General features: G+C 40.6%; 1 protein-coding gene across 1 annotated transcript; it reads left to right on the top strand.

Annotated features, from left to right (window-relative positions):
• The first annotated feature begins 88 nt into the window (after positions 1 to 88).
• Positions 89 to 22,685, top strand: ZMYND12 (zinc finger MYND-type containing 12). Its single transcript, XM_037499003.2, has 8 exons — positions 89 to 270; positions 11,473 to 11,614; positions 13,279 to 13,450; positions 17,329 to 17,498; positions 18,885 to 19,007; positions 20,001 to 20,112; positions 21,521 to 21,666; positions 22,202 to 22,685. Exons 1-8 carry the CDS (start codon positions 161 to 163, stop codon positions 22,328 to 22,330), a joined length of 1,104 nt encoding a protein of 367 aa, XP_037354900.1. The 5' UTR covers positions 89 to 160; the 3' UTR covers positions 22,331 to 22,685.
• The last annotated feature ends 2,803 nt before the right edge of the window (positions 22,686 to 25,488 follow it).

Here is a 25,488-nt window from a genome sequence, read left to right as displayed (position 1 = left end):
TTACTTAACCCCACAAACGCGCCAGGTGTCAAGCGAGGCACGCCTCTCCCGGTCCTTGAAACTCTGGGAACCCGGCGGCCCGGTGGCTGTCACGTGACCCCTGCGTCCAGCGTTTCCTCTCCAGGCAACCGTCCTAGAGACCGACACCGCCGGCCCCGACATGGACGTGATTTACCCCCTAGCGGTGCCCAAGGGGCGCCGGCTCTGCTGTGAGGTGTGCGAAGCCCCGGCGGAGCGGGTGTGCACGGCCTGCACAGTCACGTATTACTGGTAGGCCCTGAAACGGCACCTGAGCGCCTCACCTTCCTCACCCTGTCCCTCACCGGTGGGGGCGCGGGTGCCCGGCGTTAACCCCTGGCACCCCGCTCCGACAGCAAACCTTTAAGGCGATTTTCTAGACTGGTCTTGTCTGCCTTCATTGCTACTTAACTCATTCGTCACCGGATATTTTGTTGCGGGCTTACTATGAGCTATGTACTTTTCTATGTACTTTTCTAGCTGCTTAAGTTACTGGGGGAACTTGGCAGACCCTCAAAGAGCTAACGTTTGAGGAGACAAATAAGTTAACAAACAGAAAGCAAGGTAATTTTAGAGAGTGATAAATGCCATGAAGACAAAGGGAATGTGGTGGGAGATTGGGCAGACAGCCTCTCTGACAGTAGACTATTGATCTAAAGATGAAGTTGGAGCAGCCTTCCATGGAAATGACTGGGGAAAGAGTGCTACAGTAAGACTCAGGGAGGAAATACTTTGGTGTGTTTGAGGTATAGAAAGAAAGGCAGTTTGGTGCACAAACAAGATGGTGAGGGTATAGGGAGGGTTTCATTCAGCATAACATCCCCTGGCTTTGCTTCAGAATAGACCCTATCTGGGGGTCTGAGATCAAACAGCTAGGTTGCTGATGTCCAGAAAACCTAGTCCAGAGCAGACTAATTCGTTTGTATGTTTTTTTTTTTTAAGATTTATTTATTTATGCATACAAGAGCTGGGATACAGGCCAGAGAAGCGTGTGTGTGTGTGTGTGTGTGTGTATGTGTGAGAAAGAGAGAGAAAGTGAGAAAGAGAGAGAGGATTCACCAGAGATAGAGTGGGGAACAGAACAGGAAGACTGACTGAAACACACTGCTGAGGGGAGTAGCAGGGCAAGACAGGAGAGATCTGCTTTGCCTCAGTGGGTTGCTCCCTGGCCAGCCGGGGATCGAACTCATGCTGCAGAGGCTGTGGATTTCTTCATAGTATGGTGCTTAACCCCTTGCACCACCAGCGAGGCTCCAGTTTGTATGTTTTTTTTTTTTTTAAGCCATTATGCTACCCCCTCCATTACAAGGCTGTCATATAGGATGTCCCATCCCCTGGGACTTCTAAAGTTGGAAGCGTGGTGAATGGGGAAGTGTCTCAAAAGGATTCTCTGAAGAAATAACATTTGAACCAAATCTTGAAAGGTTGGTGGGAACTTGACAGATGAGCAATAAAGAAGGATAGGATACTCTGGGGGTCCAGGCTGCTTGGGTGAAGGGTGGTCAGAATAGTCCTACTTGCATTATTTTTGAGAAACTTTTGTATTAGTGTTTTATGGGGATATGTACTTTTGTACTAATAAGATGTATTTCTTACCATGTGTTAAGTAAAAAAAAAATTTTTTTTTTAAAATCATTGTGTCTAGGTACTAAGTAGTAGGAGTTTTAAACCAAGAAGATAAAAGTTAGGATCGAATGGAGACATGAGATCAAGGAGTTTGGAAATTTTCTTCTGGGAGGCCATGGATGGTTTTAACATGCTCTTCTTTGTGTTAGGGAAAAATGGCTGGCAGCAGTGTGGAAGACAGATTAGAAGGTATACTCTGAAGACTAGTTGTGCTGGTGGTTCCATACCTGTCAGACTGGATTAGGGTCTTTCCTCAGTGCTTTCATAAGACTCTAACATGTCCCCTAACCTAACACTAATGACCAGATTGATAACAGTTGTTCAGCAGTCTGTGTTTCTCACTGGCTGTGCACTCCATGAGGGTAAGAATGGTATGTGTTTTCATTGCTAAGTCTTCATTGCATTTAGAACACAGTTCAGAAGTTGTAGGAGAAACTGTCAGGCTCTGGTTACCTCTCCTCCTTTACTTTCCACTGCACCTCTGTCATCCCCTCTTTCCCTTGATGTATCAATAGTTACAGAGGTTTTCTTTCTTCTACCTCAAGTTCTTTGCCCAGGCCGTTCCCTCTGCTGGGAACCTCACCTTCAACCATGAAACTTCCTAGCTCCCTCTCACCCTTCAGTTTATATGTTATTTTTTCAAAGAAGTCTACTCTGAAGATCCAATCTTAAAAACCATTTTTCTTTTCTGTACTTTTATATTTTTGTGTTTACTTGTTTAATATCTGTGTCTTTTACTAGATTTAGTGCCCACACATGCCAGACACTCAGTGATGACTTGTTGAATAAATGAACAGAATGAATAATAATCCTATTAAGTGGGGTGAGGAACACGGAGGGAGGAGGTAGTAGGTGACAGATTGAGATGAGGACACAGAGTTTCAGGGACCTTCAGGTCACTTGGGAGAGATAGCCAGTAAACAGCTGGCAGTAGAGTCCTGGCACTCAGGAGAGACTCTGGGGTGAGCACCTACTTCTTCCCTCATCTTCTATATGCCTCTAGCCAGAAGTAATTCCTTTTTCCTCTTAACTCACTTTGCAGTTTCTCCCAGATGACTCATTTCCCTCCTTTGATTTTTTGTTGTTGTTGTTGTTGGCAAGTATATTATCTCAATTTTATTCTCCAGGAATGTAGGATATTATGTTAATGACATTCACATGTATGATTCACATAGAGAAGCTTTAGAAACCATAGAAAATCTATCATATGTGTGCTGTCTTTCCATCTGGGTCTGACCTGCCCGATTGCCCCAGTCTCCAGTTAAGTGTTTTGAAATAGTTAAAACTAAATATTTGGTGAGTCCATGAATAAATTATCATTTCCTATGTCTTTATTCTCTGTTATTTTCTTTCTCTTCTTTCACTGTTTTTTTTTTAAGATTTATTTTATTTATGCATACAAGAAATGGGCTGTAAACCAGAGGTTTGGGGGTGGTGGTGGTAGAGAGGATTCACTAAAGACAGAGTGGGGAGCAGAACAGGTGGATCTACTGAAATACACTGCTGAGGGAAGCATCGGGCAAGACAGTTGAGGTCTGCTGTGCCATGTGGGTTAGCTCCCTGGCTGGGGATCAAACTTGTGCTGTAGTGGCTGGTAATAGCTTGACAGCGCTGAGACTTTAACCCTTTGTGCCACCAGGGAGGCCCTTTTTCACTGGTTTTAATTTAATTTTAATCTTTAAAATCTCTTTCTTTTCCCTCTTTTCTTTAGATTTCTATATCCTTGTGTTCTGGAACTTTCAAAAATTTTCCATTAAATAAAACTGAACTAATTGTTCTCTATCTCAAAAATGAAAGCTTTAATGCCTTTCCCTCATAGGGTCACTGTGGGTGCATAGAAAGAACCATGCCTGGCACCAACTTGGCACTCAATACTTACTGAGTTCCTCATTCCAAATTTCAAGAGCAGGAAGGGCAGTCAACTTGAATTTGTGTAAGATTTTTTTTTTTTTTTGCAAAAGAATTTTTTTTCCTGATTAGAAAGGTAATTCATGCTTACTGAAGAAAACTTGAAAAAAGAAATAAAAGAAGAAAAGTAAGCCATAACCCCACAAGCCAAAGGTTAATAACCTAGCACTTTGGTGAATCTCCTATACTCCCTTCCTACAAATGCATTTATTTTATATACTCTGTGTAATCTTGTGCATATCATTCTATATTGGATTCTGATAATACTCCCAAGGAATAGAACATTTTTAAGAAAAGTCAATTTTATTAAAGTACACACTGAAACATTGCTGACAGGTAAAACACATGCTTCAGTGCTGTAGGTTAGCAAATCATAGCATATAGATTAATTTGCACTAATTTTTTTCTTTTATTTAACACATGGGGAACAAATTAAAATGCCTTCACTGGCCAGGAAGAGAAAACCATGAAATGGTATTCAAGAGGAGTAAATAGTAGGATCTGTAGTGAACTGGAAAATGAATGCCCTGCCTAAATAAGTCAAATTCAGTTTAAAAAACATGATAATGGCCAAAGAAAACATATGTGACTCACAAGCTACTTGATTGTGAGCCTTGATTGAAAACACATTTTGACTCTTTTTATGCATTGCCCTGTGTTGGGTGTTATGGATAAGACAGATAAATAAGAAGAGATCTCACAAAGATAGAAATGAAGTTCACTATTCAAAAAGGCAAGATAAATTAAATGCTCTCATCAGAATAAAAGTTCAAGCAGTTAAGTAATATTTCCATTGCTCAACACTGTTACTCAACAAGCCCTTATTTAATAAATACCCTGTGGAACTCAACTATTTCCTTATTCTGGCTGTTCAGTGCTTTTGCTGATTTGTTTACAATAATTATCTATCAAGACAAACTTTAAATGCTTAATGTCATTTCTATAGTAGTAATTGTAGTTTGTAAAGAAAATACTTTCTTGTATTTCTGTTATCCCAGAAGGCAGAAAAGAGAGAGGGTGCTTGAACACAGCTATGCATTGTCTATGACTGCTTTTGTGCTACAGTAGTGGAGTTGAATAGTTGCAACCATTATGGAGCAGAGGAAATTTTCCCCTATGCCTCTGGGTTCTTTTCAGGCTGATTGAACAATCTATTAAGGTCAGACAGATTAGTGGAAGAAAAGAACAAATTTAATTACATAGTATGGAGAATAGACATAGATGTGGGTTCAAACCCAGCAGGGCAAAAGGAGGGTATATACCAGAAGTAGGGAATGGAACAGAGGCTTGAAGCTTAAGGGGAGAGATGGGGACTCATATGACAACAGCCTAGAGGATCAGTCTTGCCCAAAAGATTCAAATAGACTTTCTCTAAGATATCCAAAGTGGGCCTTTTCCGGTAGTGTCACCTGGGAATGTGGAACTAAGGTCAATTGAGGGCCTTTGTGCCTGGGGAGAAACTGTTACCATTACTAAAAGAATGCAGATTATCTAGATTTAGGGATGTATCCAGGAATCACCTTTCTATCTGAGAAAACTATCTTAAGGCAGGGCAAACACCTAAAGGCAAGGTTTTCTTGTATGAAGTCATCCCTCCTTGTCATGTAAAACTCTCCTTGATATCCTTGGCCCCATAGCAGAGGATATAAATCCCAGCCTATCCATCTACTTTAGAATTTTTCAGCTATGTAAATTCTCCATGTCTATGTTATTAAATTTGGTCTTTTTTTTTACCTACTTGTCTCTCTGATGTTAGTTTGTCCAGCCTCAGGAGAAACCAGAGAAGTGAGAAAATTTTCTCCTAATAAATGAGATGCTCTGTGCTTTGTTGTTTGCCCTGCCATAGAGATCATTTTTTGTTATAGAAAGGGGATAAAAATCCTATTCTGGGTAATACGCCCAATTGTTGTTAATCTATCTTGTTAAGGGAATGAGCCTTTTTCTATCCAGATGCCAACATGACACATCTTGGGAAGACCTGAACATCTTGGGGAGGCTTATCAGTCACAACAGAGAACACAGAGCTCTCAAAGCCTAAACTATTTGCTATCTAGCTCTTTATAGAAAACTTTGTTGAACCCTTCCCTATATTATTGTTACCTGTTTTGAAATATGTATAAATGTAATCAAACAGCTAACTTTCTCACATTTGAGTAAACACGTTATAGGTAATTGAAATACAAAAACCCATGATAGTATGCATCCAACAACAGTCTCAACATACATGAAACAATAATTGTCACAATTGAAGAGAGAAATAAATGATTCAATACTAGTAGTGAAACACTTCGATACCCTACTTTTAGTGATAGGTAAAACAACCAGATAGATCAGCAAGGAAATACAAGACTCGAGCAACACTCAACCAAATAGTCCTAACTGACCTTTATAGAACACCAGAATACATATAACAGCAGAATACACATTCTTATGTGCGTGGAACATTCTCCAGAACAGATCATATGTTAGAGCATAATATCCCAATATATTTACGAAGTATGTTCTCTAACCACAAATTATCAAATTAGTAATCAATTATAAAAGATAATTTATGAATGTGGATATAACAACATACTCTTAAACAGTCAATCAAAGAAGAAATCACAAGGGAAATTAGAAAATGCTTTGAGATGAAGTGAGAATGAAAACAACATATTAAAACTTGTGGGAGGCAAAGAGAAACTTATAACTGTAAAACACATTAAAAGAGATGGGAGGAAACCACAAGTTGGTTCTTTGAAAAAAATAAACAAAATAGACAAACCTCAAGCCAGGCTCACAAAGAAAAAACGGGAGAAAACACTTATAAATAGGATTATAAATGAAAGAGGAGAAATCACAACAGACTCAGTAGAAATTAAAAGAATAATCAGAGATTACTATGAACACCATATGCAAACAAATTCAACAATCTAGAAGAGCGGGACAAATTCCTAGAACAATATAATCATCCAAAGCTGGATAAAGAAGAAATAGAGCACCTTAACAGACCAATTACAAGCAGCGAAATGGAAGCAGTAATCAAAGCACTCCCCAAAAACAAAAACCCAGGCCCAGACAGCTTCGCAAATGAATTCTACCTAACGTTCAGCAGTGAATTAGTGCCTATCCTACACAAACTCTTTCAAAAAATTGAAAAAGAAGGAATACGACCAAATATGTTCTACAAAGCCAACATTATACTAATACCAAAAACAAACAAAGACAGTACAAAAAAAGAAAATTATGGGCCAATCTCCATAATGAACACTGATGCAAAAATGCTCAACAAAATCCTTGCCAACAGAATCCAACAATGCATCGAAGGGATAACACACAACGATCAAGTGGGATTCATCCCAGGGGCACAAGGATGGTTCAACATACAAAAATCCATCAGTGTAATCCAACACATCAACAAAAAGAAAAATAAAAACCACATGATCATATCAATAGATGCTGAGAAAGCATTTGCCAAAATCTAACATCCATTTATGACGAAGGCACTTGAAATTCTCAGGATAGAAGGAACATAGCTTAACATGATAAAAGCCATATATGACAAACCCACAGCCATTATTATTCTCAATGGCGAAAAGCTGAAGGCCTTTCCTTTAAGATCAAGAGCAAGATAAGGATGTCCTCTCTCACCACTGCTCTTCAGTGTAATACTGGAGGTCCTCGCCAGAGCAATAAGACAAGAGAAAGACATACAAGGAGTACAGATAGGGAAAGAAGAAGTAAAACTATCACTATTTGCAGATAATATGATAACATACATAGAGAACCCTAAAAGCTCCACAGAAAAACTACTCAAAATAATCAACCAGTTTAGTAAAGTAGCAGGATACAAAATCAACACACAAAAATCAGTAGCCTTCCTATACACAAACAATCTGAAGAAGAATAAAATAAGAAAACCACCCCTTTTATAATTGAAACAAAAAAATCAAATACTTGGGAATAAACCTAACATAAGAGGTGAAGGACCTACAAAGAAAATTATAAAACACTGTTAAAAGAAATAGAAAAAGACACAAGAAATGGAAAGACATCCTTTGCTCATGGATTGAAAGAATTAACATTATTAAAATGGCCATCCTACCAAAAGCAATATAAAGATTCAATGCTATTCAAGTAAAAATCTCAATGACATTTGTCAAAGAAATAGAACAAATACTGATGAAATTCATATGGAACCACAAAAACACCACGAATAGTCAAAGTCCTACTGATGAAAACAAAGGAGAAAGGAAGTATCACACTTCCAAACTTCAAGCTATACTATAAAGCCATAATAATTAAAACTAGTATTGGAACAAAAACGGACACACAGACCAATGAAACTGAATAGAGAGCCCAGAAATAAAGCCACACTTATATGGACAATTAATCTTTGACAAAGGAGCAAAGAATATACAATGGAACATGGACAGTTTGTTCAATAAATGGTGCTGGGAAAACGACCACCACATGCAAAAATATGAAACTAGACCACTACTACCTCTTGCCATGCACAAAAGTGAACTCAAAATGGATAAAAGACCTGGACATAAGGCCTGAAACCATAAAATATATAGAAGAAAATATAGGTAAAACACTACAAACATACATCTCAGTAACATCTTTAAAGACTCATCACCCAAAGCAAAGAAAGTCAAGGAAAAGATAAACACCTGGGATTACATCAACTGAAAAGCTTCTGTACAGCAAAAGAGACATTAACCAAAACAGAGAGATACCCCACTGATCGGGAAAAAATTTTTGTACTCTATACAATTGATAAGGGACTGATCACAAAGATATACAAAGAACTCACTCGACTCAACAAAAACAAAGTAAACAATCCAGTCAAGAAATGGGCAGAAGAACTTAAAAGACATTTCTCCAAAGAGGAAATGAAAATGGCCAACAGGCTTATGAAAAAATGTTCAACATCCCTTATCATCAGGGAAATACAAATCAAAACCACATTGAGATACCACCTTACACCAGTAAGAATGACATTTATTAAAAAAACTAGCAACAACAAATGTTGGCAAGGATGTGGTGAAATAGGAACTCTCCTACATTGCTGGTAGGAGTGCAAACTGGTCCAACCACTATGGAAAGCTGTCTGGAGGTTCCTCAGTCTACTAAAAATGGAGCTACCATATGACCCAGCAATTCCACTTCTACCCAAAGGACACAAAAACATTGATTCAAAAGAAACACCTGCACCCCTATGTTTATTGAAGCACTATTTACAATAGGTAAAACCTGGAAACAACCCAAATGCCCAAAAATAGATGACTGGATCAAGAAGATGTGATATATATACAGAATGGAATATTATTCAGCTATCAAAAAAGATAAACTGATGCCATTTGCAGCAATGTGGGTGGAGCTAGAAGGAATTATGCTCAGTGGAAAAAAGCCAGAAGGAAAAAAAAATATTGGATGGTTTCACTTGTAGCAGGAATATAGGGGAACTAAATAAGACATCAGTGTAAAAAAATAATAGTACAAAACACAACAGAGCAAAAACAGACAATTATGAATCAGAGACATACTGCAGGGGAGGAGGAGGGAGGGGGTGAGAGGGAGGGAAGGAGGAGCACAGGAGACTGAGGTGATGGTGCACAGGTGCATTGGTGAAGGAAATTCCATGGGGACTACACCAGAGAGGGTGGGGGGAAGCAAATATTGTTTTAAAATGAGCAATGATATTTAAAAAATTACTAAAAGAAACCAAAACAAAAAACAAACAAAAAGAGACAGGAGATACCAAATTAATAACCGAGCACCCCTCCCCGTAAGAAATTAGGGGTGGTGAGAAGGACAAACTCAGTCTAAGATTGCAGAAAAAGAGAAACACTACAGAGTAACACAGAAATATGAAATAGAGAGTAGGAAAACAAGAGAGTCAACAAAACCAATACTTAGTGGGTTCTATAAAAAGATCAGCAAAATTGATAAACTTTTAGCTAGGCTGATCAAGAAAAGAAAACTCAAATTACTATGATCAGAAATGAATACAGGGATATGGCTATAAATTTTGCAGAAATAAGAGATTATAAGAGAATATTATGTACAATAGTATGGCAACAAATTTGATAACCTAAATGAAATACATTCCTAAAAATACACATACTATCAACATCAACTCAAGAAGATATACAATATTTGTCTAGATCTACAGCAGGAAATTTAACTAGTAGTCAAGATCTCCCACAAAGAAAAGCTCAGGACCAGGTGACTTCACTGGCAAGTTCCATCAAATGTTTAAGAAGAATTAACACCATTTTCCACAAACTCTCCCCATGCCCACCCCCCAAAAAAAGAAACATAAAAGGAAGGAATAATTCCCAGCTCACTTTATGAGGCTAGTATTATCCTGATACCAAAACCAGATATCAAACAGAGATATAAAACAAACAAACAAACAAACAAACAAACAAAAAAAACTACAGGCCAATATCCCTTGTAAACAATGAGGCAAAAATTCTCAACAAAATACTAGCAGACCAAATCAGCAGCTACGAAAAGGATTATCCATATGACCACATGGGATTTCTCCCTGGAATTCAAAGTTGGTTCAACATACAAACGTCAATATAAGACTCCATCATAATGGTATAACTGACATGGCCAGTCATGGTATAATGGTATAAAACAACATGGCCATCTCCATAGATGCAGAAAAAGCATTTGACAAAATTCAATACCCTTTATGATAAAAACACTAAAAAAACCAGAATAGGAAGGAACTTCCATTACTTGGTAGGGCATCTATGAAGGGCATCTATGAAGAACCCACAGCTAACATCATACTTAATGAAAAAAGACTTATAATCTCCCCCCACCCCTGCAAATCAGGAATAGGATAAGAATGTTGCTTTTACCATTTCTATGCATTATTCTATTAGAGGTTCTGTCAGGGCAATTAGACAAGACACACACACACACACACACACACACACACAACATCTTCTTTATCCATTCTTCTGTCATTGGGTACTTAGGTTCTTTCCATAACTTAGCTTTTAGATTCAAAATAAAATGTGCAAATAAACAACAGCCCATGATTGGAGGAAGGGTCAAAACTAGGTAGATATGGGAGTCATTACAGAGGCAATTATTTATGAGTGGCAGTGGATACTCTGTAGGAGTGCTACTTGATAGAATTTTTCTGCAACAATGTAGAGGTCTATATCTATGTTGTTTGAATGTTAAGAAATACCAAATATGCATGTGAAACAGTCAGAAACCTGTAACCCAAACTGTACCCAGTGCTTCCCTCTGGAGAGGTAAAAAAACAATTGGTTTTGGAGTATAGGCTTATAGTAACTAATCTCTCCACATCCTTCCGTGCTTCCTTACTTTTAAAATGGTAGAACATTTTATCTCATTTTTGAAATTAAATAGCCACACACAAGGCCATCTGCTGCACCACTGGAATTGGAGGGCACTCATGGTGTGTTTTATCTAAGTGGCCTTCCTGGTGTACAGAAGGCAATGCTCATGGTGCTCTCCAGAGCCACGGGGACACCACCTGTGGGGGAGTGCCTCTCAAAAAGCCTCATCAAAGGTGAATTCCTCTCCCTCACCCAAGAAAAGGACCCTCAAATCCATCAGCCTCAGTGTTCAGCTATTTTTGAAAATAACCTTAAGACAATGCTAAGGTAAAGGTGTCTTTGTTCTTAATAAGTAAGCACAGAAGCAGAATAGACAGAGTATGACCACATGACTTGGAGTGTGAACCAGAGCCTCCAGAAAAAAAAAATCCTCCTTCCACCCCACAACATACCTTTACACCAACAAAATAACCACTTGAAAGCAATGAAATTTGTGTCAGGAAGAGCTGTGGGCTCCCTGTGGGTTTGTGTTAGGCTTACTTTCCTGGTATATGGGACTAGGCCAGTCGTAGGGCCCTTAATGAGTCCATGTTTTCATCGTCAGTGGTGTGGTTCATCAAAAAGCTGACTGGGTCAGCATTCACGAGAAGATCTGTCAACTGCTAATTCCACTGCGCACTTCCATGCCCTTTTACAATTCAGAGGAAGAACGGCAGCATGGCCTACAGCAGCTGCAGCAGCGGCAGGTAGGTCCCCTGGGACTGGTACAGGGTTAACTCCTGGACAAAGGGCACACTGTGTCAAGGTCATGGCAATGTAGCCTCTCCTCAGTGCCCTTGTTTTGTGTCTTTATGTCCTCAGCACCATTCTGTCCATTGTTCTTCACATATTTACCAAATACTGCTATATTAGTCTCTCTGAGCTGCTAGAACAAAATACAGCAGTATTTACCAAATACTGCTATATTAGTCTCTCTGAGCTGCTAGAACAAAATACAGAAAGTAAAAATGTATTTTCTCAGAGTTCTGGAGGTTAAAGTTCAAGGTCAATGGCAGGTTTGTTTTTTTCTTGAGGCCTCTCTGGTTTACAGATAGCCGCCTCCATGCTGTGTCCTCACATCCCTGCGGTCTCTGTGTATCCAAATTCCCTCTCCTTATAAGGACGCCAGTTAGATTGGACTCAGGGCCATCCTGATGAACTCATTTAAAATCACCCCACTATTAAAGGCTCTTTCTCCTGAGCTACTAGGGGTTAATTTGGAGGGGATGAAATCCTGCCATAACATCCACATAAGCCAAGTACCATGATAAGAGCCTAGGCACATTGTAGAAGGTCCAAAAATGAAGTATGAATATATTAGTTCCTAAGTAAAGGACATTGTGAAAACTAGCTCTTATCACCATGGCAGTGATTGTGTCTCAGTTATTCTAAAATAATTAGCATTTTTAAGCCATAGATCTCAAAATACCAGATTCATCAATGTTAGTGTTGTGACAGTTGCATAGAGGCCTTAGAGCTATAGGTATTCCTGATACAAGCTAAGCAGGATAACTAAGAAATTTCTCTCAAAATTAGCTCAAATAGTAAGGAAGTTTTCGATCATTTAAGACATGACAATTTTGCTAAACTATAGTTTTATTATAAATATGAGGATAATTAATTCATTTAATAACTTTATATTGAGTATTCATTCCCCTTTATGTTCTTCTTGGACTGGTCAAATAATCAAATTAACATCAGATTAGTAGGAGAAAAGAACAAATGTAATTATACACATACAGGGAATCTACATAGACATGAGGATTCTAAAAACAATGAGGCAAAATGGGGGTATATATCCTAAACTAAAGAATGGAATAGGGACCTTCTGGTTTCAAGGAGAGAGGAGGGGGATTCATATGATAAGGAGAGGTGATTCATATGATAAAGAGCAGAAACTATCATTAGATGTTTGCCCTGCCATGTAGATAGGTTATTCAGATACAAAGGATATTTCTGGTAATAATCCTAATTCTAGGTAAGACCCCCAATTTTTATTTTTCTAGGTAGTTAAAGGAGCAGTAAAAGTTCCTCTTGAGTTTATAGGGACTGGATTGGCCTCAGCTCAAAATAATCCATATGCCACAGTGGTACCTCCTGAGGAGGCCTGTTCTGAACATCTTGGGGAAGCCTATCCTTCTTTGTTAAGCACTGAACTAAAATAAAAGACATATTCCTGAACCTGGAGGAACTCACAGTCCAGGTTGCCTTTTTGTATCACCTATTTTGAGTCTCACATCTACTTTAATATAGGCAGACTCACTCTGTGCCCTCAACCCATTCCTTAGGTGTTGGCCTTATCTCCAGTGTACCTGTACCCACCTTGCTTTTCACCTTTAGACTCTCAGACACTCTGTTTTTTCTCCCACAGAAGCATTTGATTGAATTCTGCTACACCGTAGCCCAGAAATACCTCTTTGAAGGAAAATATAAAGATGCCGTCCCAGCAGCTTTGCATTCTCTTCGCTTCCGCATGAATGTGCATGGCCTCAGTTCAGTAGAGCTAGTGCCTGCTTACCTGCTGTTGGCAGAGGCCTGCCTTGGTAAGTGAAACTGACTTGAGACCTCCCTGGAGCCCTTAAAAAGTGCTATGTTGGGTGATGTTTTCAGTGGTCAAAAGTCCAGCGGTGCTGGTTGCACTAAGACACCTTTAGTGGAAGAGTGCATTTTGTGCAGGATGGGGTAGATGTACAGACTTGGCTGCCACTGACAGAACCCACTCTTAGCTGGATTAAGCAAAAGGACATTTTTTAGGAAGCTGAGTGTCTTTAAGGTATTTGAGTCTACATGAGGGACCACAGATTGTAAACTGCAAGAAACTAAGGCTGGTGCTGTTTCTCTTTCTTGGGCCTTATCTCTTTTCTCTGCTTCCCTCTCCATATCTGTATCATTTTCTATCCCTAGAGGCCAGGTTTTTCTATGCTGTAATTCAGAGAAGGCAACGACCCCAAAATGTCAGCTGTAGCCCAGTTTACATAGAATCTACATACAATCTAGGTTCAAGGTGGGTAACAAAGACTGAGGCTTTTAAAGGTTAAAGGTCATTTATTTAAAAAATATTACTCAATTTTAGTTTCTCCAACCCTTTCTCTTCCCCGTCATAGCTGTGTCTCCCCATTCTGACTGCCTCTTCTGCATGCAGCCTCTTCTTACTCACTGGAGCTCTGACTCCCTTACCAGACCACTTCGCTCAAGAATGCCCTCTTCACCCTGCTCACCTCTGACTCCCAATCTGACCTGTCCCTCCTCAGAACTAGTGGGAGTAGCACTTGTTGAGGAAATACCACCCAGGTTCTGTTTCTCTCTGCAATAACCAGCTATGAGATTTTGAAAAAATGGCCCTTGTCTGATGTCCATCATTTCTCATCTGGACTAACCTGGGTCCAGATGTAAATCACAAATGCACACCTTCTCTGCCTCCCTGCAATCTGGCCCCTATATACAATACATCTGGTCACTCCAATAAATAAAAACCAAACTCCTAAAGTTATCTCTAATCCCCTGCTCAGTCCAGCCTTATGAATTCTCTCATCTTATTTCATATGCTTTTCCCTCTCCCTTTTAGTTACACTGGCTTCTGTGTTCTTCAGAGTTACTGTGATAATTCCTTGTTCTTGAAGTTCTGGAAGCTTCTTCTTTAGCCACTTCCTCCCCTCTCCCTATCCTCCCTTTCACCTAGCTAACTCTATTCTTCTTTTAAGTCACAGCTCAAGAGTGACCACACCCTTGTCTACAAGCCCTTTTCAAGCCCCCAGATTGGGTCATGTCTCTTTTTTATATCCCCACTTAGAAGCCCCTTCCTTTTTCCTGGGCACTTACTTCAACAATAATTATACATTCATAGGTGAAATTATTTAAAGTCTCCCTCCTACACTAGCTCAGGGGAAACTGGCGCTGACTTTGTTCTTACTCATCCTAGTGTCTTCACATCAGCAACAATACTTAGTGCAGAGAAGCCCCCCACAAAGTGCTCTCACAATGCTTGCTACCTGGTGGGCACAGTGTCAGCATTTGCTGTGTCCTCTTCACAGGATCGTTTGGAATGGTGACTGAGTTCAGGTGTAATGAACATGAAAGTGCTTTGCAAGCACTTTCCAAATGGAAGTGCTGTCCAAATGGGAGGTTTCATTGTAACTGTCACAGTCAGTGATTTAAAACGGTGCCAACCTTTTTGAAAGTCTAAATAAATCACATTACACCACACATGCCTCTTTCCTATCTTGGAGATTCCTCTAGGCTGGAGTGAGAAAAATAACAGGCATTTAATCTTTTTTTTTCTTTGGTAAAACTTGGGAATTTTAATCAACTAGAAATGACATTTTCAGTAACACTTCAAAGAGAACTGCCTTACTCTTCCTCCCTGCGCTGTTGTCAGTGCCCTGGGAGGAGGGAGGGGGGCTTGGGGGAGGGAAGGAGCGCCCTCTCTCTTCACTGGGTGGGTGAGCCTTGACATCAAGCCTGTTTATACCTTGGGGTGCTCATACAACTCTTCCTTCTGCCAGGAATGCTCTTTTCTCCTTTGTCCATGGCAGGATTCTTTTCACCCTTCAGGTATCTGCATAACTGTCACTTTCTCAGAGAGGTAATTTCCTGGTCATTCACAGAGGTTTCTTCTAGCTTTTTCTTGATTGCTCACTCTGTTCATTTCATTTATAGCACCAGTTTTTTGTTTGTTTATTGTGTCCCTACTTCACTTGACACTAAGCATTTTGAGGTCAGGGATCATGTCTGGTTTTTTTCACCAGCAGAGGCCCAATCAATTTGATGAGCACAGGGTTGAATGAATGAATGAATGAAGTTCCCACTTTGGTAAATTCCTCCTCTGATGTTTATGTCTTGGAAGAAGATATAACTCACAGATGCAAATGGCCTGGCAGAGTGTATGACACGTATCAGGCCCTAAAGATAAACTCATGCCTTTTTCTTCCCCTGAGCAGCTCCCAGTCACACCTTTGAATCATCTGTGTCTGTTTTATTCTGTGCCCCTTTGCTTTCATCACCAAGACCTGCCTAATCTCACCTCATAACCTCTCTCAGATCTTTCACTGAACAGTGTAAGCCTGGCATCTCTCCCTTCAGAAAAAGTGTCAGAGCTCCTAAACTAGCCATCCTTTCTCCATCCACCCCTTGTACTATTAATATCATCCTTTGGCAACTTTATGTCTCTCTTCTGTGCACCCCATCCCTATTCCTCTCCAGGCAAGCACCATGTGTAAGAGAGCATGCCTGAACCTCCCCACTCATTTTAAATATATGTTGATGCCCTCTCCCAATTTTTTCCCATCTTAACAATCCTACTTAAGACTCATTTGCCCTTTTAAATGTGAAAAGTCTAAATAAACCACATTACTGTACCTTACTCTTTGAGTTTGTAGCCTCATTCTAAAGTTCCTATTTTGTAGACAAAACTCAGAAGATATGAGTTGCAGTGTTCATAAGAGCTAGGATAATGGACCTAGGCCTCTTGCTTCTCATCTAGTAGCTTCCCATTTTAATTGGAGCTTCAGTCATGAAGAATTAGTTTCTTCTTCTTGTAGGCTGTTCCTTCTTTACTGCTCCTCCTTTAAGTCAGTGACATGTTATTATAAACTATAATAAAATAATAAATAACACTAACATATGAACTAAGCCTGGGAGGAAAGACCAAGAACAGAAAGTTAGGCAAAGAGGTCAGTTGTATAATGAGGAATAGAATTGGACTTTCAGTGGTAAACTTAATGTAGTATATACAGATGTTGACTTATAATGATGCATACCTGAAACTTACACAATATTCTAATGCATCACTCAGTACCAGGTATGGCACATAAAACATACTAAATATAACTATATGTATATTTTAAATTACATACTAAAAGATTCAGCCTTTCAAAGTACAATTCAGTGGTTTTAGTATACTCACAAGATTAAGTGAACATCACTATGTCCAATTCCAGAACATTATTGTCACCCCAAAATGAAACCCTGTATCACTGTCACTCACATTGCCCCTCAGTCCCATTCCTATAGTTTCTGGTCAACATTACTCTACTTTCTATCTCAATAGACTTGCTTATTCTGGACATTTCATATAAATGAAAGCATACAATATGTGGCCTTTTGTGTTTGCTTTCTTTTACTTAGAATGTTTTTAAGATTCCTTCACACCATAGCATGGGCTTTTTTGTGACTGAATAATATTCCATTCATGACTATGAATAGGCCACATTTTGAATATCTACTCATAAGTTGATGGATATTTAAGTTTTTCTATATTTTGGCTGTTATGAATAGGCTTCTGTGAGAACTTGTGTACAAATTTTTGTGTATCAATAGTAATTTATGTGAATGAAATAGTGAGTAAATGGGTGATGATGTCTCTTATTTCATCATGTGTTCTCTGACCAGGATATGAATTATAATCTTTGTTTCTTTTGGGCAGGTATGGGTCAGATCATTCAGGCTGAGGAGTATCTATCCCAAGCCCAGTGGACAGTCCTCAAATCAGCCGAATGTAGTTATGCCACCCACTCTTTGCTACATCGGAACCTGGGCCTTCTCTGCATAGCTGAGGAAAACTACGAGGAAGCCCGTTATCATCTAGCCAATGATGTAAACAAGCTAAATTTTAACACCTGAATATTTCTGAGAACAACTCTGTTTATCCTCCCTCCCAATCCCTGAAGCATTTCTCTAAAACTTTCCATTAACAACAAACTATTTGCTGGGGATATTAGCAAGAACACAATTCTAATGACTTGGGTTCAAGCCTTTCCATTTCCTGACTGTGCCCGTTGACCACATCACATCATTTCTCCAAGTCTCAATTGCTCTGAGGATAATAAAGCGAGACAGGGCAGTACACTGGTTAAAAGAAAGGCTTTACTTGTGTCCAGCTCTGTTGTCTCACTGGCCACATGGTCTTTAGCAAACTATTTAACCTTTTTCATCACTGACAAGATGAAAATCATAAAATAGTCTCTGCCTCATTGGGTCATTGCAGAGTTTAATAATAGGACAAATATATGTGCAGCACTTTGGCTATTATTTTTTAAATAACTTCAATGTCTACTTCAGAGTGTGGTTATTAAATTTAAATGAGCTGGATGTATATGAAAGTGCTTTCTAAATTATAAAACCCTGTATAAATGTTAGATAGGATCAAGAGGGTAATAATTGATCTGTTCTTCCAAAATTTATGAGGTGTCCATTAGGATTTCAGTATTGGATAGTATTACCAGAGGGGAGTTTCTGAGCCCCAGCTCAGGCAGCTGCTTCTGTCTCTATGGCCTTTCTGGACATTTCATATACACAGAATTATAGGTGGTTGTTTGCATCTGAATTTGTTTACTTAACCTAATTATTGTAAGATTCATCCATGTTATGTGTATCAATACTTCATTCCCTTTATGTCTGAGTAGTATTCCATCATAGGGATATATCACAATTTGTTTAGTCATCATCAGTTGATGGACATTTGGGTTGTTTCCACTCTGTGGCTATTATGAATAAGGCTACTATAAACACTTGGGTAAAATTCTTTGTATCAACACATTTTCATTTCTCTTGAATATCTACGTAAGATTGGAATTGCTGGCTCGTGTGGTAACTCTATGTTTAACTTTTTGAGAACTGCCTGTTTTCCAAAGAGGCTGTACCATCTTATATTTCTACCAGCAATGTATGAGTATTCCATTTCCTATACATCCTTACTAATAATTGTTATTTTCTGTCTTTCTTGGGAATAGTCATTTTAGCATGTGCAAAGCAGTATATCATTGTGTTTTATTTTCATTTCCTTAATGACTAGTAATGTTGACCATCATTTTATATATTTATTAGCCACTGGTATATCTTTTTGGAGATATGTCTATTCTTACCCTTTGCCCATTTTTAATTGGGCTGTTGTAAAAGTTCTTAAATATACTGGAAATAAATCCTTTGTCAGATTTATGATTTACAAAGACCACTCAAATACTCTCCTTCCTTCTGTTATAGATTTATTTTGCCAGTTGTGCATTTGGAACAGAGAATATCAGGACCTCAGGAGGCTACTTCCACCTGGCTAATATCTTTTATGGCCTTAATAAGTTGGATCTGGCAGACACACTGTACACCAAGGTGAGCTGCGGGACATGGGAGCTGACTTTTGACACTTAGGCCATGTGTCTAAAACGGGCATCAGATTATTCATGAGAAATTTGAGACACAGAGAAATGAAGTGATTTATTTGTCCAAGATTACATAGCCTGGTGAATGATAGATTCCCCTTTACTTTCCTCCTGTTTCTCCACTACCAAAACAGACTAGTCCTTAGCATCCATGGGATAATTGACAAATAATGAATGATGGGTCAATAAGAAACAACCCCTCCAGCTAAACCCCTATGTACTCTGTCAGACCCATAGAAGCAAGTCATGTGGGTATTCTGAGATGTGTGATAGAGAAAGAGGTAAGATTTTTAAGGGAAGTTCATTGCTGAAAGATCCTGTGAAGTGATCAAAGAACATCAAAATACTTTAAATTTTCCATCTTTATATGTAAAAGATTTTAAATTGTCCAATATAATAAAATATTGTTTATAGTCATACTGTAACATCTCACTTAGCAAGGAACCATTTCTGTGTGCAGGGCAGGCTTTCATGCTATGACTGTTTATTCATATTTTTGACCCACCTCTGAGAAAGAGGCATTGTGGTATAGCTGAAAAGAAATGAGCTGTGCAGTCGTACAGACCAAATTTAAATTCTAGCTGTGCATACAGCAGCTCTTACCAAAAATCAAGTGTGACCCTAACTTCTCTGAGCCTCAGTTTATTCATCTGTAAAATGGGAATAATAAGAATACGATCGCAGCTGGGATATTGTGAGGATGTAAAGGCTTAGCTGTATGTGCTCAACAAATGGTAGCCATTGTAACTAGACCCTACTAGGTCTGTCCCAAGATCAGCCTGCCATGTGCTCTCACTTCAGTCACTCTTTGGGCTCCTCAGGCGCCCCTCCCCTCCAGGTACAGTGAGACAGGGAGTCTGCAAGGGGTGCTGTTCTCCTACCTAGCTGGTCCAATGACTAAGGTCTCATCGGCTTGTCTGATTGCCATCTTCTTTCCCAACAGGTCTCTGAGATCTGGAATAAATATTTGAATGATCACTATGAAGTTCTCTTAAAGAATCGCGTCCAACATATAGATTTACTGGGCAAGCAATTTGAGACTGATACTGGCTTGGGTAAGTGGCATTTCTCTCCTGAAAACAGAGCAGTGATGTCATCCCTCCTCACCCACAGAACTTACCCCTAAGAGGGGGAACAGTTGTCCCTGTCATGGAGTACATCTTTGCCAGCTTTCCCAATTTGCTGATGGGGACCCTGAGCCATGGGAGTCAGAGAGATTTTTACCAGTGTTGGGAAAAATTCAGATTCCTAGTGTCATACACAGCCTTTCAGAGGGTTAATAATAAGGGGCAGATCTAAACGGAAAAGGACCCAGCCAGAGCCCACTATGATTTCTGCAGAGCATCTAATTTTTTTCTTTTGTTTAGCCTCCACGAGACCACCCATGCCTGTACCCCATCTGCCTCCCTTCTCCTCCACCTCACTCTTTTCCCTATTCCTTCTGGTAGCCATTATCATTTTTGCCGAGTTCAAATTTTTATTTCTTCTATTGCTTGCGTGTAATTATTTTGTGATTAATGTAGGATTGAAAACCGCTAAAGGAAATAGTAAACTCAGGCAGAAGAAACAAAGGCCAAAGTGGCTTTGGGTTCAGTGAAAAAGAATTAGGTGCTGTAGGAGCAAGAAACACCATTTTATGCCAGCAAGGCACAGAGCAGATTTCCTATGGATCCAGGCAGATGGGTAAAGGAGAGTCCTGGAGCCCTCAGTGACTTTTTCTGGCTTTTAATGAAAAGACATTTCATTTGGAGTAGGCCATTTGTACACCATTTGTAGTGCGGCAACCAGGTGCAGGGCAGACAAGGGTGCCAGGGGCTCTCTGGCATTCTCTGCCACTCTCCATTGCACTCTGTTATGCGGTCCTCTGCCATTCTCTGTCCTCTGTGATGCCACCCTTATATCTTCAGTCTCTCGGCTCAGGTGTGCCCACTTACACATGCCCACACTATATTCTAGATGCCCACCATCAGGCATGGGTACCCTGAGCCCACACTTCCAAGCACCTCCTGCATTCAAGGCTGCAGAAGATAGCCACAGAGGCCAAATGGCACAAAAGCCTGAGCAATCTTCATTTACCCTGCACACAAGCTCCCTCCTCTTGCTATATCCTGGATGCTGAGCTAGATTCAAGGATGCCCACTGTGACAAATGGCCTGTCTGGGGGACCTAAGAGATTGGAGCTCAGTACTCTGAAGGGACAAACCTGAGCAGTGTTGGGACCTGTGGGAGTGAGCACTTTTTAGGATTACTCTGGTAATGACATGCCAGCCAAAGCTGGAGCACATGAAACAGCTCCCTTACTATATGTGGCAGCCCTCCAGATGCCCAACTTGCTGTGGTTTGCGTCATCCTCTAGTGGCCAAAAGTCCAGGTGTCCCTAACAGCTTCGTGCTTGGTGCTTACCAGTAAGGGTAGGCTCAATGCCCTCGGGCCTGTTTCTTCTTTCTTCCCTTTCCATTGTAGATGAAGCCCAAGAAGCAGAAGCCATTCAGATCCTGACTTCAATCTTGAAAATTCGAGAAACTACATCTACCAAAGCCCCCCAGAAAACCATCTTTGTTCTGAAAACCTTGGCTATGCTTTACTACCTGATGATGAATTCTTCAGAGGCAAGTTTCCCCAGAAAAAAGTGTCTGAAATGGAGGTAGAAATTCCTCCAGTAGAATTTAGCTGTTTTGTTCTATTGCACTAGCTTTTGCCTTCAGAGTAAGCCTCACATACTTCAGATGCTCATGACATTTCTCATTTGTTGAGTCCAGCCTCAGTAAGATTCTGTCCCAAGAAGTCTTGTGGAATCTCTGTCCAAGTCAAAACTCTGGACCATGTGGCCTCAGGGTGGCCATTTATAGGTGGCATCTATCACCTCTGTGCTTCCAATGCTGGTCCAGAGGGCCCTGATTAAGGTCCCACTTTGTGGAGGTGTTCTTACTTGTACTCAGCTTGTCAAGTCAAGTGGTTTTTTCTGGGGTCCCCTGCCCCACTCAGCACAAGTGTGGCTGGCTATAGGGCCCAATAAGAGCTCAGTGGCTGGTGTGAGAAGCTGATGAGGGCTTTCTGACATTTCTGGGCTTGAGCACATACAGGGCTTCCCAATATCATGCTATCCTATAACAACTTCCTTTTTTCACTGCAATTTTATTTCAGGCACAGGAATATGCCTTCAGAGCCTTCAATCTAGCCAAAGAACAACATCTCAGTGTTCATGAACAGGGCATCATTCAAGAGTTACTAAATCTTATCACAGCTGAAGAAATTTATTCTATTGCTTCGTAACCCATGAGCACCGCATTAGGGCTATTCAAGGGGTGATTGAATGTCTTATAAAGTCCAGCACAACTGCTTACAGGTGCTTTGAGTCATTCAAGTGCCTGCCCTCTTCCTCTAGGATTCACACATTGCTGTGTCTTTATTCTTACACAACATTTGTGAGAGAATAAAGAACTCTAGGCCTAGAAATCAGTGAAACTGTTGTTTATCATGACCTTTGTACTTGGTTTATCATGACTTTGTCCAACTTTGAATAATGTGCTGTCAGCTCACTAATTTGGAATTAAAATGCAGTCCATCACATTCCGAAGAAGTCTCCCAGTGACATGTGTTTCACAGATTTTGCCAAAGAAGGGGTACGTTGGAGCAAAGCTTCTCTAGTCTACTGAAATTAAATTAGCATCAATCTGAGGAAAACTGTGATTAAGATGTCCATTACAACTTCTAGAGCAATCACCAGAAGACTATTCTAAAAGTAAATATCAACCAAGGAATTAAATAGAACACTAGAAAATCCACTGAATGCAAAGGAAGGTAGCAAAGGAGGAATAGACAAATGAAAAGGACACGAGACATGCAGAAAGCAAATAACAAAATATGGATATAAATCATAGGTCTTTGGCAGGGAAGATCCCTGGGTTTTGCAAGGAATTCCAGTATGGAATGGTGGAGCTACCGTTTGTAGAATAAGTGAATTGGTCAGGCTTTTTACGCCACTAGCCTCTGTGGCTATCACCTGCGGCCTTGATCATGTTGAAGCAGGAGGTGCTTGGGAGTGGCACAGGGCATGTGTGCCTGATTGTGGACACCTGGAGCATGAGTGTGGCCATGCGTAGGTGTGCACACCAGAGCCTAGAGGTCAGGAATATAAGGGCGGCATCACTCAGAGGTGGAAGCCTGCAGGAGGACAGCTATGAGAGGACAAGTGATAAGAGGTGAGACCATGAGAAAACGCCCGAGGAAGCCCAGAGGAAGAGCTTAAAGGTTTGTTGGGGGCCCGGAGGCTTACCAGCCTCCCTGCCCACCAGCCTCCCTGTTCCCCAGTTTCCCTTCCTTGCACCTTCCCCCGCCTGCCTTGCCAGCCTGTGGGCTGCCACGACACCATTGCAGGTTTGTGTCTTTGTTTTCGTAGACAATAATTTGAAGCAGAAATGAACCAGCAATTTCTGCCCAGGGTAAAAGCACTCTGAAAGCCCCCACCCTCTGGTGTAGGGGACAGAGTATAGACCTCAGAGACAGACATGCCCAAGTTCAAGTCCCAGTGCCTTCACATAATACCTCTATGGCCTTGACCCCTCCATAATCTCATTCCTTGTTTTTGTGGAATGGCCCAGCCTGTCCCCTCAGTGACTCTGGTCACTTACCACATCCTTTCTTCTCTCCAACTGCCCATTAGCACCACTTCCTGGGTAGATCTGCTCCTGGAGGGCATATACAAGTCAAGAACCTGTTTTATGGTTCTCACTATAAAATAATTCACTCAGGTATACTAAAAACATGTCAGTGGGTCACACTGCCCCTTCAGGAACTCTCATACCATACTTTAGAGCATTCTTAAGCTTCTCTCAGATGGCTATGAAGTCCCATTACTTTTCTACCAATTGTATCTCACTTTTATATTCAGCTTCGGTAGCATCATCACTCTCCATTCCTCATCCTGCAGCTGATTTTTCATATCTGCTCTGTTCCCAGTGGGTCCTGCTACAGACACACAGTGTGCAAGAAGGTGTCTTGTTCATGCGGTTCTCTGAAGTCTAACCCTCTCAAGAACCAGCAGTCACAAAAGAAATGTGGCAAAGTAAATGCTTCAAAAAAGATGAGGCAGCATGTCGGGGCAGGAATGGACACAGGGCAGGTTTTGTGATCCAGCAGACTGGGTAAAGGAGGAGACCTGGAGCCCTCTGTGGCTTTTACAGGTTTTTATTGGGGTTTACCCGGTACACAGCAGGCAGGGGTGCTGGGGGGCCGGGAGGCTGGCAGGCCTCCCAGCCCCCAGCAAATCACTCTATCTGGGCTCTCCCATGATTCTGCTTCTGCTTCTTTGCTTCTCTCTCGGCTTCTCTTGGGCTTCTCTTTCGGCTGCTGCTGGCATCCGGGTGATGCCGCCCTTAAAAGCCCAGTCTCGGCCCAGGTGAATCCCATCTACCTATGCCCACACCCTATTCCAGGTGCCCGCCATCAGGCATGCATTCAGGACCGCAGATCCATCATCTATCCTAATGGTGGGAGGGCAGAAAAGCCTGACATTTTTCCTTACCCTACACAACATTATGTGAATGATACACCATGGCATCATTTCGTTTGACAGAAAGTGTCTCTGTTTATATTCATCAAGACAGATGACAATGTGATTGAGACAAGTGTTTAATATCTATGCACACACACGGTGTCAGTAACTAATAACTAGTAGCCAGCTTTAAAAACATGAGCAAGATATTACCAGGAGTATTTATACCATGGTATAAAACCAGGAGTATTTATTATGAAGTATTGCTGCTTACAAACCTTTTTAAGGATTACAGATCCCCCAGAACATCTTAATGAACAATCAAAAATTTTTTCAATGAAAAGTCTGTTCCATAGTTTTAAAGTCAAGTGTCAAGAGGCAAAATTGGATGTGAGGGATGAGAAAAAAAGCAGCCAAAAATGACCACTGGAGTTTTGTATATTTTTTCTGTTTTGAGCCAAGTGGTCAGCATTGTGCCCTCTGGTAGGAGGCCCATGGAGGGGGGAGCAAGTCTGTGGCGCAGAGATAAGAATATGAACTCAGATTGGGGCATGGTGAGTTTGAGATAGTAATGAGGCATTTGAGGTGAGATGAAAAGGCAGCTGGACAAGCAATCTGACATTAAGAAAAGCAGCCTGGGATCAAGAGATATATTTGAGAGTATCATGGAGTTGGTCATTAATACCATGGAAATGGAAGAGAGGGCCTAGGGCAAATAAAGATAAGGAAGAGAGCCTGAGAAAATACTCCCAAACAGAACATGTAATGTTCTGAGGAGAACCCAGCAGAGATAGCCGACTTGTCAGTTTTATTCAATTTATGCAAAGAATTCCCATAAACCTTTGTAAAGGGCAGGAATGGACACAGTGCAAGTTTTCTAGGATCCAGCAGACCGGGTAAAGGAGGAGTCAGAGTCCTCAGTGGTTTTGCAGTTCTT

The sequence above is a fragment of the Talpa occidentalis genome, unplaced genomic scaffold (assembly GCF_014898055.3).
Source record: "Talpa occidentalis isolate TD23 unplaced genomic scaffold, MPIMG_talOcc4v2.1 talOcc4.9, whole genome shotgun sequence".
NCBI classification, from domain to species: Eukaryota; Metazoa; Chordata; class Mammalia; order Eulipotyphla; family Talpidae; genus Talpa; species Talpa occidentalis.
This window is presented reverse-complemented; position numbering and strand designations above follow the sequence as displayed.